General features: G+C 37.4%; 1 protein-coding gene across 1 annotated transcript in view; it reads right to left on the minus strand.

Annotated features, from left to right (window-relative positions):
* Nucleotides 1–15,145, minus strand: part of BCAS3 (BCAS3 microtubule associated cell migration factor) — a 727,666-nt gene that overhangs the window by 435,161 nt on the left and 277,360 nt on the right. Inside the window, exon 13 of the mRNA XM_042781927.1 lies at nt 13,495–13,628. Coding sequence (XP_042637861.1) covers nt 13,495–13,628 — 134 coding nt within the window. The remainder of the gene's footprint in view (nt 1–13,494; nt 13,629–15,145) is intronic.

Here is a 15,145-nt window from a genome sequence, read left to right on the forward strand (position 1 = left end):
ACAAAGAAAGGTGATCCCACAGAATGTGGAAATTATCAAACAATATCATTAATATCACACACAAGTAAAATCATACTAAAGATAATTCAAAAACAGTTGTAGCAGTATATTGACAGAGAACTTCCAGAAATGCAAGCTGAATTCAGAAGAGGACATGGAATGAGGGATATCATTGCTGATGTCAGATGAATCTTGGCTCAAAGCAAAGAATATCAGAAAGATGTTTACTTGTGTTTTATTGACCATGCAAAAGTATTTGACTGTGTAGATCATAACAAATTATGGGTAATATTGAGAAAATGAGAATTCCAGAACACTTAATTGTACTCGTGAGGAACCTGTACATAGAACAGAAGGCTGTCGTTCAAATAGAACAAGGGGACACTGAATGGTTTAAAATCAAGAAGGGAGTGTATCAGGGTTGTATCCTTTCACCATACTTATTCAATCTGTATGCTGAGCAAGTAATCCGAGAAGCTGAACTATATGAAGAAGAACATGGCATCAGGATTGGAGGAAGAATCATTAACAACATATGACACGCTGATGAGACAACTATTCTTGCTGAAAGTGAGGATGAATTGAAGCACTTACTGATGAAGATTGAAGACTACAGTCTGCAGTATGGATTACATCTCAGTATTAAGAAAACAAAATCCTCACAACTGGACCTATAAGCAGCATCACGATAAATGGACAAAAGATAGAAGTCGTCAAAGAGTTTATATTGCTTGGTTCTACAATCGATGTCAAGGGAAGCAGCAGTCAAGACATCAGACAACATACAGCACTGAGCAAATTGGCTGCAAAGGACCTCTTTCAAGTGCTGAGGAGCAAAGATGTGCCTTGAGGACTAAGGTGTGTCTGACACAAGCCATGGTATTTTCAGTCACCTCATATGCACGTGAAAGCTGGACAATGAATAAGGAAGACTGAAGAAGAGTCGATGCTTCTGAGCTGTGCCACTGGTGAAGAATGCTGAAAGTACCATGGACTGCTAAAATAACAAACTAATCTGTCTTGGAAGAAATGCAGACAGAATGCTCCTTGAAGTGAGAATGGCCAGGCTTCATCTCACTTACCTTGGTCATGTTGTCAGAAGGGACCATTCCCTAGAGCAGGATGTCATGCCTGGTAAGGTGGAGGGTTGACCAAAAAAGGAGAAGGCCCTTAACAAGATGGATTGACACAGTGGCTACAGAGATGGGTTCCAGTATAGCAAGGACTGCGGAGCTGGCGTGGGACTGGGCAGTGTTTCATTCTGCTATGCATAGGGTTGCTATGAGTTGGAGATGACTAGACAGCACCTAACAACAACAACAACAACCTGAATCATTTGATTTCTTGATGGCTGCTTCCATGGGCACCGATCGTGGATCCAAGTAAAATTTGACAAATTCAAACGTCCCTTCATTTATCATTATAGTGCTTATTGGTCCAGCTGTGAGAACTTTTATTTTATGTTGAGGTATAATCCATGCTGAAGTCTGTGTAGTCTTTGATACTCATCACTAAGTGCTTCAAGTCCTCTTCATTTTTAGCAAGCAAGGCTGTGTCATCTGCATATCACAGGTTGTTAATAAGTCTTCCTCCAATCCTGATTCTGCATTCTTCTTCATATATCCAGTTTCTTGAATTATATGCTCAGCATACAGATTGAATAAGCATAATGAAAAGATATAACTAGATGCACACTATCCTGATTTTAAACCATTCGGTATCCCCTTGTTCTGTTCAAACGACTGCTTCTTGTTCTATGTACAGGTTTTCTTACGCGCACAATTATGCGTTCTGGAATTCCCATTCTTTTCTAACTTATCCCTAATTTGCTATGATCTACACACTCAAATGCCTTTGTGGAGTGAATAAAACACAGGTAAACATCTTTCTGGCATTCTCTGCTTTCAACCAACATCCATCTGATAGCAGCAATTGATATCCCACGTTTCACATCCTTTTCTGAATCTGGCTTGAATTTCTGGCAGTTACGTGTTGATATACTACCTGAACCATTTTTTAGTTATCTTCAGCAAACTTTTACTTGCATGTGATATTATGGCACTGTGCAATAACTTCCACATTCTGTTGGAGCACCTTTGGTTGGAATAGGCACAAATATCGATCTCTTCCAGTCAAGAGGCCTGATAGTTGTCTTCCAAATTTCTTGCTATGGACAAGTGAGCATCTCCAACTGATTCCAACTCATAGCAACCTATTAAGGACAGAGTAGAACTGCCCCATGGGATTTCCACAGCTGTAATCTTTACAGGAGCAGACTGTCACACCTTTCCCCTGAGAGCAGCTAATGGGTTCGAATTGCTAACCTTTCAATTAGCAGTCAAGCACTTATCCACTGCATGACCAGTGCCCCTATGTAATACATACATACATAAATATATACAGACACAATGCCACGCATGCTGTTGTTGTTGTTATGTGCCGTCGAATCGGCCCCAACTCATAGCGACCCCTCCTTGGGTTTCCGAGGCAGTATCACTACAGAAGTAGGATTACCCAACCTTCCTTCCGAGGAGTGGCTGGTGGGTTTGAACCGCCAGCCGTCTGGTTAGCAGGCAAGTGTCTTAGCCACTATGCTACATACACACACACACATATTTTTTACATCAGAGAGCTATACATGCTCTTCTATAACGTACACATTTTACCAAACAATATATCAAAATACAAATCTATGGTATAATTTTATATTTTCTTTTCATTTAAATTTTAAATGGATTCATTGATTTTCTGAGGGTAGCCATAACCAATCAAACCCCTACAAAAACACATTTAGTTATTTAGTTTTTACTTTTTTTTTTTCTTTTTTAAGGCTGAGTTAAACATTTGTATCTTGTCACTCTTCTCTTGTCAACTTTTTTCAGCATACATTTCTAGAAATGGCATTGTTGGTTTAGAAGGCATGCATACACACACATATATATTTATGTATCTTTAATTCTGATTTGGTTGAAGTTGAATATGTATTGCCTAGCAGTCCTTTGAAGAATCTTAACTATGAGAAGGAAGGGGGAAGAGAGCTGTTACAGTGTGTGGAATTGTAGTCACTGTCACGAAAAAAAACGTGTATGAACTGCTGTATGGACAATGAATTTGCTCTGTAAACTTTCACCCAAATCACAATAAAAATTTAAAAAAAAAAATTATGGTGCTCTGGTAGTATAGTGCATAAAGCATTTGACTGCTAACCAGAAGACTGGTGGTTCAAACCCACCAGCCACTCCTTGGAAGGAAGACTGGGGAATCTACTTCGGAAACCCAAGGAGGGGTCACTATATGAGTCAGAATCAACTAGGTGGCAGTGAGTTTGGCTTGGGTTTTTTTTTTTTTTTTTTTTTGTATCTGTTAACATTAGAAACTAGCCAATCTGAACGTAAAATAATCGTTAAGCTTAAATATTATAAGATATTTTGAGAACACATGGAAATAGTACTAGAAGATCTTACATGTCATTACAGATACTACACAGAGGCTCTATATCATAGTAAATGTATCCACTGACACAATACCATGGCTCTCTGTGGCCATGGAACAATCTGTTAACACCTGTGTTCACTGAGTTACTATGTTCCAAAAATGAGAATAATAACAGTATCAATCTCATGGGATTGTTGGGAATTAATGAATAAAGCATAGCATAGTGGCTAAGGCACTTGACTGCTAACCAGAAGGCTGGCGGTTCAAACCCACCAGCCACTCCCCGGAAGGAAAGTTGGGCAATCCTACTTCCGTAGTGATACTGCCTCGGAAACCGAAGGAGGGGTCGTTATGAGTCAAGGCTGACTCGATGGCACATAACAACAACAATAACAACAAGTAAAGCACTTAGAACAGTGCCTGGCACTTAATAAGCACTATACAAAGATATGTGCCATTGTTATTACCATTAATACCATAAAGATATTAAGGACTTATCTCTAAAGAAGATATATGGAAGTGGCCAATAGGCACATGACAAGATGCTCAACATCATTACTCCTGCAACTGCCAGTTACCTCTGAGTTAGCCAGACTCCTGACAATCCCAGGTATAAATAACTGAAACGCCGCTAAGCCTGCAGCATCCCCGTGATCAGCTGAGGATCAGAATGTTGTGATCCAGAGGTTCTTCGTTGTCTGATTTTTGGAAGTAGATCAGCAAGTCTTTCTTCTTCCTAGTTTATCTTTCTTGGAAGCCTCACTGAAACGTGTTCAGCGTCATAGGAACAAAAAGCCTCCACTGACAGAGAAGTGGTGGCTGCGGCATGAAGTGTGTTGGGTTACAAATGTAGAAGAGGAGTGGGTGCACTCAGGAGGGCGAGGTCAGGCCAACTCATGGGTGAGGAATCAGAAAGACTCCATGGAGGGGAGGTCTCTTTTGACCTAAGTCTAGAAAGTATGGATACGGTTCCTTATGCACATCAGGACTGGGAAGGGTGTCCTAGATAGACGGAACGGCACTGGCAAAGGCACCAATGTATAAAGAAGCCTGGCCTACCAGGGTAGCCTCGGGCAGTGCAAGGCAGGCATACGGGGTAGGTGTCAGGCTGGTGGCAGTGCTCAGTGCCCAGGGGAACACCCTCAAATCACACCAATTAAAAAGTGAATTAAAGAGTGAATTAAAAGATGTCCGTAATTGCTACTGTGAATCCTGCATACGCAGGGAGTATACATCACTAATAGGTACCTTTCTTCCTATCGATAGGACCTACATATTGTATGATTCCATTTATATGAAATGTCCACAAGAGGCAAAACCATAGAGAAATAAAGTAGATTAGTTATTGCCAACGATGGGGGAAGGAAAAATGGGGATTTCTTTTTGGTGTCATAAATGTGTTCTGGAATCCAACAGTAATGATTGATACACAACTTTGTGAACATACTGAAAACCACTGAACTGTACACATAAAAAGGGTGAACTTTAAGATAGTTGAATTAGGTTTCAATAAAGCTGCTAACTTTTCTTTTTTAAAAAAAAAATGAAAGGAACACTAACTAGCTAGTTTGCTGAAAGGGAAGTTCTATAGACTCTTTTTATAGTTTGTGGTTTCATTTAATTAACCCCTCAGTTCTTATAGATGCCTCTGTCATCCTACGCTCAAACCAGATGCTAGGAAACCTACGCTAGCATTTTATCTGTGGCCACTTAGCTCACTTCACATCTGGGGTTGGGTTAAACAAGTGACTTGAATATAATATTGGTAAGAAGTATAACCAGATGTTTTTATTAAACAGTTTCCCTTCATTGAGCATAAAAGTATACCATAGAAAGATAGAAAATCTCAAGCAAACGTGTCTAATTCAGTGTAAGAATCTGCATTGGGACACTCAAAATGATCAATTTAGCATTTTAAATCTACAATGCCACAGTTATTAATAATAGAAATGAAAACTACAGAGTGCTTAATTAAACGCTTTGCAAATTCCTATTAGGTTATACAATTTACCATTCTTTAAATGGTTCCTTGATTATTTGGCACATTTATAACATCTCTCACTTGTTTCTCATTTTAAGGATATAAAATTTGGCTATCAGAAGTCAATTAGGCCTCTTGAAAGCTTACTAGTAGGCATTTATACATATTGTTAACCATATTACAGTAATTATTAATTATACAAATATTATTTGGCCAATCTGATTTATCCATTTTAAATAACCTATTGATTTGAGAATCCAAAGATACAGTATTTGAAGCAACAAAAATCTAATATGGCGGACACATATACTCATATGGAACACAAATTTTCTAAAAAGAGTATTTTCAATTATGCACAATATTTTATCAAAACCAAAAAGTGTATTTAATTCACAAAACGGAATGAATTCAAAGTACATATGAAATAAGAAAATCTGAGCACCAGAATTAAATGTTACTGTATTTAAGCATTCCTATGTGGCAGAACAAGGTTAAGGACCCGACTACTAGTCAAAAGGCTGGTGGTTTGAACATACAAAGAGGCGATTCAGAAGATAGACCTGGCAATCTGCTTCCAAAAGTCACAGCCTTGAAAACCCCATGGGGTGCTTCTACTCTGCACACATGGGGTCACCATGAATTGGAATCCACTTGACAGCAACAACAGCAATTGACAATTCACACACAACTAGTTTATGAGTCAGCATCAACTTGACAGCAGTGGACGTGAGTTATTTTGACCAATATAAGTCTATGGCACTTCCATATGAATTTTAGAAATTAGCTTGTCATTTTGTACCCAAAAAAGCTTGCTGGGATATTTAATGGGGATTTTACTGAATCTACAGATCAATCTGGAGAGAGATAACATCGTAACAATAAAGTATGTTCTGGTTCACAAGTGTTTTCAATGTTCCATTTGTTTAGGTCTCCTTTCAGATCTTTCAGTAACGTTCTGTAGTTCCTGTGTACAAGGCTTGTACATTGTAGATCACTATTTCATGTTTCTTAATGTACTGTTATGAGTATATGGAAGTCTAATTTTTACATATGGATCCAGTATCTTGAAACATTATTAAAATCACTTATTAGTTGTAATGTTTTTATAAAATCCATCCAATTTTCCACAAAGCAAACCATGTCATCCTTTCTGGTTCTTTCCCTAGCCTCTAGCAGTATCCTCACATGTATGCCTTGATCAATACTTAAGGAGGATCCTCTGCAGGTCTCAAGGGCTCTCTCCTCTTGCAGCTCTATTCTCTCTGATACTCAGTCCTAAGAGGGGGAGCTCTGGTAACGTAGTGTCTAAGGCCCTTGACTGCTAACCAGAAGGCTGGTGTTTCAAACCCATCAGCCAGAGTGCCTCGGAAGGAAGGTTGGGCAATCTACTTCCTTGGAAACCCAAGGAGTTGTCACTATGAGTCAGGTCCGACTCAACAGCACATAACAACAACATAAGAGATCTACATCCTTGGTCTCCCTGGATTTTCTCCATCTCACTAACTCAGAGTCTATAGCTCCATCTGAGTTCCTCCTCTCTGGAACATGTCCTGAAGAGAGTAAACTGGAACACTTATCACGCAGCTCCCACCTTTCACGGATCACTATTCTTCATTGTCTCATATACTGTGTCTGGAAAACCACTTTTTTCATTGCTTCCTTGCTCTCTCAGGAGGGTAAATCTGGACCTCTGAGACTATGGCCCCAGATACCCTTCAGGTCTGGAATCAGACTCACTCCTATGGCTTAAATCTCAGCCAAACAACATATAGACATATTAGCTGAACAACTACACCCCGAAGATGAACTCCTTAGAACAATTAACCATGGGACATCAGAAGGGCAGCATTTAGCAGGGAGAAAGCTAGGGAGGCAGGAATGCATAGGCAAGGACACAGGGAAAGGGTAACCAACAGGGAGGAAGTGGAAAAGAGCTGTTACATTGTGGGGATTGTAATCAGTGTCACAAAACAAAATGTGTATGAACTGTTGAATGTAAAACGAATCTGCTTTGTAAAATTTCACCCAAATCACAATAAAAAGTTAAAACAAAACAAAATAAAAAAGTGACTATGCTTAAGTGAGATATTATGGGGATATAGTAAGAAAATATTTATAAAGTTTATGTCACATATGACTTTACTGTTAAAACAAGGAATATTTTTCTAACTGCATATGTGCTTTATGAGGAAAATTACTGTCAGATGCAGATGATATTCCAAGTCACAGACCACAAAACAACTTAATTCAACATAATTAGATCCACATACTTGACTTTTTCTTTGGCTGATTAAAGTACCTCAAAGTTCCTAAAAGAATCCAGAATGACATAATTTTAAAGTAGTCAAAGAGGCTAGATATTTCACATGCCATATAGATTTCATTATCAGTGTTGCATTCTATAAACCAAAAATACCAAGCCCACGGCTGCTGAGTTGATTCCAACTCACAGCAACCCTATAGGACAGACCCGAACCGCCCCATTGGGGCAGTACATGTAGTATTATTCAGTGACACTGATTATATTCTTCAAGTTGGGCAACCATCTTCATCCTCATTTTCCAAAGTGCTCCCCCCCATTAACATAAACTCACTGTCCCCTAAGTCTCCTATCTAATCTTCTTAGTTGCTATTGTCATTTGATCTCATATACACAGTACTTAAACGATCACAGTGCTCGAGGTAAACATTCTTCACTAGTTAAGCTGAACTACTGCTTGGTGTTAAGGAGATTTGAGGGGACATTTTTGGTATAAGATTTAAACATTATCCAGGGCAACAGTTTCAGGGGTTCATCTAGCTTCTATGGCTCCAGAAAAGAGAGATTCTATAAGAATTTAAAATTCTGTTCTACATTTCCCCCATCTGATTAGGAAAGGTTCCTTAGATCTTGATGTCTAGAGTTTAGAAAATGCTCATCTTTTAAATTACAGGGTACGATGTAAAGAAAAAATCATTATAATAATTTCTATTTGGCTTTCTGAACTTTCACTGGCAACAGTTAACATTTGACAAGTACCTATAATATGCAAGGTACTGTTATAAGGACAAAAGAGTACAAGAAATCTAAGCATGACTTATATATACAGGTTGTACTGGTAGGTATATTGAAAGATATCAAAACCAAACCAAAGTCACTGCCGTTGAGTCAGATCCAACTCATAGCAGCCCCTCCTTTGGTTTCTGAGGTGGTATCTCTCCGGAATTAGATTGCCCTATCTTCCTTTTGAGGAGTGTCTGGTGGGTATGAACTGCCAGCCTTCTGGTTAGCAGTCAAATGCTTTAGGGACTATGCCACGAGAGCTGGTGCTAATACATACAAGGTATCAAAAATCAGTTTTAAATGTTTAAAGTATTCAAATACCAAGAAGATATAGCAGACATAGAGAACACTGGTATTTAGTACAGATTGGGACAGAGTTTGTTTAAAAAAAAAAAAAATTAAGAAACGAAATGTGTCCAGCAGTGTACTGAAAAATTAAATCTTTACTTAAAATGTTCCATCTTGTTTAGCTGACAGCTCATTTAAAACTTGCATACAAAAGAAACAAAATCAAATAGTGACTAAATTAACAATATGCGCATTAGTTGTGCCAGAAAGTTAAGTGTTGAAATAATGATGGAGATATGCCAAAAGAACACAGATGCCAAAGTAATGGCCTTCCACTGGTCAAATGTGGGACATCTTAAGCATTAAAATAAATAATGATAGCAATATAAAAACCCAAACATATCTGCACCAAGGCACATTATAATCAAACTTTAGAAAACCAAAGATAAAGAAAGATCCTGAAATCAGCAAGAGGGAAGCAAACTGTCACATACAAGGCATCCTCAGTAAGATTATGCGCCAATTTTCCTTTAGAAACCTTGGAGGCCAGAAAGCAGTGGGATGACATATTTAAAGCGTTGAAAGAAAAAAACTACCAACTAAGAATTTTTAATCCAACAAAACTGTTGTGAATAAGGGTGAAATTAAGACATTCCCAGATAAACAAAAGTTGTGCGAGTTTGTGATGACAAGTTGCACAGTACAATACATGCTAAAGGGAGTTCTTTGGATAAAAATGAAAGGAAGATAGACAATAACTTAAAGATGTATATTGAAAAGAAAGATCTCAAACAGAGGTAATCCCATGGGCAAACATAGCATCATGGGCAAAATCTCAAAGGGAAAATTTTATGATATTTTTGGCTTGTAACTTTAGGAGTTATATTCTAACAAAGGTTAAATATGTAACATGTAATTATAAATCTAGGCTAATGGAGATAAAATGTATAAAGATACAATTTTTCAGAAACAACTGCATAAAGAGGAACAGTATAAGAACAGAACTTTTGTGTGCTACTAAAGTTAAGTCTGTATCAATATAAACTAGGCTGTTATTATTGAAGTTGTTAAATGTAATCCTCATGGTAACCACAAAGAAAAACATCTAAAATATATACAAAAAAGGAAAAGGGAATCAAAATGGTTCACTACCAAAATTCAACTGAAAACAAATGATGGCAGTATTTGAGGAAATGAAAGGTAAAGAAGGTATAAGACAAACAAAAAACAAACACCAAAATTGTAGTAGTTGTTCCTGATCAGTATGTACCTTAATGTAAATGGATTAAACACATCAATCAAAAGACAGAGAGGAAGAATGGATAAACATGCATGAACCAAGAGACATACTTAGAACCAAAGAAACAAATACTATGCAAGTGAAGAGATGGAGAAAAAAATATTCCATGTAAATAGTAACCAAAAGACAGCTGGGATGGCTTTATTAATATCAGACAAAAATGACTTTAGTCAAAATCTATTATAAGAGAAAAAGAATGGCATTATATAATAGTGAAAAGCTCAATTCACCAAAATACAACAAACAATTATAAATAAATATGAACTCAATATCAGAGCCCAAAAATATATAAAGCAAACACTGACAGAATTGAAGGGAGAAAAAATTCAACATTAATAGTTGGAGACTTCAATATACAACTATCAGTAATGCACAAAACATCTAGAAAGAATTGTTGTTGTTGTTATGTGCCGTCGAGTCAGAGCCGACTCATAGCGACCCCTCTTTGGGTTTCTGAGGCAGTTATCACTACCGAAGTAGATTGCCCCATCTTCCTTCTGAGGAGTGGCTGGTGGGTTTGAACTGGTTAGCAGTCGAGTGCCTTACGTATGCTACCAGAGCTCCCTCTAGAAAGAGTATCAGTAAGAAAATAGAGGATTTGAACACCATGAACCAACTAGACCTAACAGACATATATTCCACCTAACAACAGCACAATACACATTCTTCCGCAGTGCACATTAATAGACAGACTCTATGTTGGTCACAAAATAAAGGTGAATAAGATTAAAGAGAGTAAAAGACCAAACCACACTCACTGCCATTGAATCGATTTGACTCCTAGTGACCCCTCCTTGGGTTTCTGAGGTGGTATATCTAAGGAAGTAGATTACCCAATCTTCCTTCCGAGGAATGGCTGGTGGGTTTGAACTGCTAGCCTACTGGTTAGCAATCAAATGCCTTAGGCACTATGCCACCAGAGCTCCCAAAGAGAAAAGTCACACAAAATATCTTCTCTACCCACAATGGAATAAAATTAGAAATTAATAGCAAGAGGAAAACTAGAAAATATACAATATGCTGTCAACAATATTGTATGAGTTTATGCTAATGGTAGTGGAATTTTGGGAAAAGGATAACAACAATGATGCTACAACATGACAAATGTCATCAATGTCCCTGAGCAATAAATGGGGAAGTTGTTATGCTGGTGAATGTCTTGCTGTGTATGTTTTTACTACAATGAAAGTAAAAAATAAATAAATATATGTACTATAAAAAAATCAGTGGTTAAGGAATAGATCAAGAGAGAAATCAGAAAATACCTTTAGTCAAATGGAAATGATGAGCACATCAAAATTTATGACAGTAGGGGGCAATTTATTATTTAAGTGAAACCCCAGTATTAATGGATGCAGACACATAGACAACTAATTAAAATATAGAATAACAACTGCTATCATGTACTTATAGAACAAGTGACACAATAAAAAATGGGATTAACTCTACCTGGATAAGAATGAGAGGGAATAAGGGAATCTTAACATGAATATGCCATAAATGAAATAAGTCATGATCCAAATAACACACTTCTAATCTGAAATTTTAATAGAAGGATCAGTTTCATTAAACTTAATAGAAACTTAAAACATATTTACTATAGGCATTGTACAAAGAAAAAATAAAAGAGGCATATAATGAACAGTCCATACCCTCAAGAAGGTTAATACCTTGTAAGCATTCCTTCCAAGAAAATCCCATGCCCACTGCTGCCCAGCAGATCCTGACTCATAGCAACACCACAGATTAGGGTAGAACTGCCCCATGGGGTTTCCAAGGCTGTAATTTTACAGAAGCAGACTGCCTCATCTTCTCCCATGAAGCAGCTGGTAGGTTCAAACTACCAACTTTTTGATTAGAAGCTGAGCACTTAAGCACTGTACCACCAGGGCTCCCTGATAAGTATTCCTTCCAGAGGGAAGAAATTAGGTATTGTATACATAAGAACTTGAATACCACCATAATTAGTCATAAACTAAATTTACACATTAATTATAATTTGCCTGATGGGAGCATTACAAAAAATAAAAGATACTGCTTTAGCGGCTGAAATTCCATTCTCCAGGTCTCTCTCACCCAGGAGCAGCTGGTTTCAATAAAATGCTCAATGGTGATAGTTTAAGAAACTTGTTCAGTGCCAAAGGCTAAGATTTCCCAATTTAACTGCAGAATAAAATATTTGAGATGAAGAATATGTAAATCCATTTCACTTATGTAGCCTTTTCTGAACTATAGCAACAAGGAGGGAAAATAAAAGGTAAAGGTTTAATGATTCAAGATTTATGTATTTTAGTTAAGTTAAATAAATTCAAATAGGACTTAGACTATGAAATGCTCTACCGATCAATACAGTAAGATTTTTTCCTTATTATTACTTGGAAATAAAATTATATTGCTATTAAGAAGTATCAGAACCTTGAAAAATTTATGCTGAGTAAAACAAAGCTGTCACAAAAAGACAAACATTATATAATCCCTCATATATGAAATAGCGAAAATAGATCACTTCATAGAAACAGAAATATTACAGATTTCCAGGGTCTGAGTGATGGAAAGGAGCTCTGGTGGCATAGAGCTTATGGCATTTGCTAACCAGAAGGTTGGCAGTTCAAACCCATTAGTTGCTCCGCAGAAGGAAGACAGGGCAATCTACTTCCAGAAAGATTTACTGCCTCAGAAACCCAACAGGGGTCACTATGAGTCACAACTCGGTGGCAGTGAGATTGGTTTTTTTGGTCTTGGGAGACAGAAATGCAGTCAGGGGAGTTATTCTGTAATGGTTACAGAGTTTCTATCTGAGGTAATGAAAAAGTACTGGAAATAGTGGTGATGGTTGCACAACACGGTGTCTGTCATTAATGCCCTTGCATTATACACTTAAAAACAGTTTAAATGACAAATTTTGTTATATACATTACATAACAAAACAAAACAAAAAAACCCAAAACCTACCTCTTTAAAGAAAATAATAAGCCCTGATTTGTAGCATTAGCTGATTTCCATTATGTAAATACTCCTACTATGAATGATTTCACCAGTGAGTGGATCCAACTCGATGGCAGTTGAGTTTGGTTTGGTTTATTTATTGTGTGAGGAATGGCATAAACCGTTTATCAGTAATCTCACTCTATCATAGAAAACGGGAGCTCTGGTAGCATAGTGCCTAAGGCACCTGACTGCTAACCAGAAGGCTGGCGATTCAAACCCACCAGCCAGTCCTCAGAAGGAAGGTTGAGCAATCTACTTCCATAGTGACACCACCTCAGAAACCCAAGGAGGGGTTGCTATGAGTCAGGTCTGACTCGATGGCACATAACAACAACATCATACAGAACAATATTTTTCTCACTAACAATAACATTAATCTCCAATGTGATATAAATGACCGCCTGGATTAGATGTTATATTCAACAAAGTAAAGACCCTCTAAAAAAAGTTACAACTTACTTTAGCTTCAGTTTCTCCCCTATGAAGAGTATATAGATGATGGACTGCACTTTGTGATGAGGACCAAGGATGAGTCAGAATTTGGAAGACATGAAAGTCATGGCCAAGTGTGTCTGTTGTGACTAGAAGCATTCCTGGAAGACAAATAACAAGGGGTAAAAATAAAAATGATTATGTCTATGGGTGAAATATTTTTAAAATACTGATTATTCTTTAAAATATTACCACAGGAAAAACATTACCAAAGATGTAAGAAGCTGTCTAAAATAAAAAATTAAAACAAGATTTTTTTCCTATGCAAATACAAACTCTAATTCAATATACCATCAAGGTGAGAACACTACATGTACAGGTGTTACATGACACATGGCTTTTTGCGAATCAAGTTATTTTTTAAAAAGAGAATTATGTAATCAGCAATAACAGACAAAAGAAAAAATAACAATAGATTCTTCAATATGACATCAAAAGCACAAGCAAGTAAAAACAAAACAGATAAATTGGAAATTATAACAAAATTAAAACTTGTGTGCAACAAAGGACTTTATCAATAAAGTGAAGATACTACCTACAAAATTTGAGAAAACGCAAAAGGGTGTGACAATATTAATTGCTAATATGCATAGGCTTTAATTATAAGCAACATTCTAAATGATTCCCATATACTAACAATATTCATATTGTTGGACTTCTTTTACAAATAAACAAACTGAGGCACAACAAAGTTAAGAAACTCATCCTTGACGCATAGCGAGGAACGGACAACACTCAGAACTAGCAGGTTAATTTGGTTTTGTATGGAAAAAGACATGTGTAATCCTGTGTAGAAATGAGGGACTGAGGCTGAAAAATATATTGACAATTATTTTTATAAAAAACAATCTATGTTTTTTCCCTACTCCTTAATAGTATGTGTTGTTGTTGTTATGTGCCCTCAAATCAGACCCTACTCATAGCGACCCCTTGTTAGGTTTCCAAGGCCCCATCACTACAGAAGTAGATTGCCCAACCTTCCTCCCGAGGAGTGGCTGGTGGGTTTGAACCGCCAGCCTTCTGGTTAGCAGTCAAGTGCCTTAGGCACCATGCTACCAAAGCTCCCTTAATAGTGTATAGCTAAGCTTTATAAGGGAGCTCTGGTGGCATAATGCCTAAAGCATTTGACTACGAACCAGAAGACTGGCAGTTCAAACCTACCAGCCACTCCTCAGAAAGAAGACTGGGCAATCTACTTCCATAGAGATACCACCTCAAAAACCTAAGGAGGGGTCACTATGGGTCGCCATGAGTCTGACTGCAGTGAGTTTGGTTTTTGGTGGTAAGCTTTATAAAGAAGCTCTGCTGCTGTCATAGGTAAGGCATTTGGCTGCTAACCAGAGGGTTGGTGGTTTAAACCTACCAGCTGCTCCACAGGAGTAAGATGAGGCAAACCTTCACCTTGGAAACTCAATAGGGGTTCCTAGGAGTAGGAATCAACTTGATGGCAGTGGGTTAAGCTTTATTGGGAAAACAAGTTTGTTTTAAGATTAGTCCACCAATTGTTGATAGTAAAGAGGAATACTTAGCTTCTGTTTTCTGGCTGCACCTATGAATGTTAGAAGACTTTTTTTTTTTTTTTTAATTGTGATTTGGGTGAAGATTTACAGAGCAAATT

This window comes from Orycteropus afer, unplaced genomic scaffold, assembly GCF_000298275.1.
Source record: "Orycteropus afer afer isolate SDZICR_OR568_19922 unplaced genomic scaffold, OryAfe1.0 scaffold00196, whole genome shotgun sequence".
In the NCBI taxonomy this organism is placed as follows: domain Eukaryota; kingdom Metazoa; phylum Chordata; class Mammalia; order Tubulidentata; family Orycteropodidae; genus Orycteropus; species Orycteropus afer.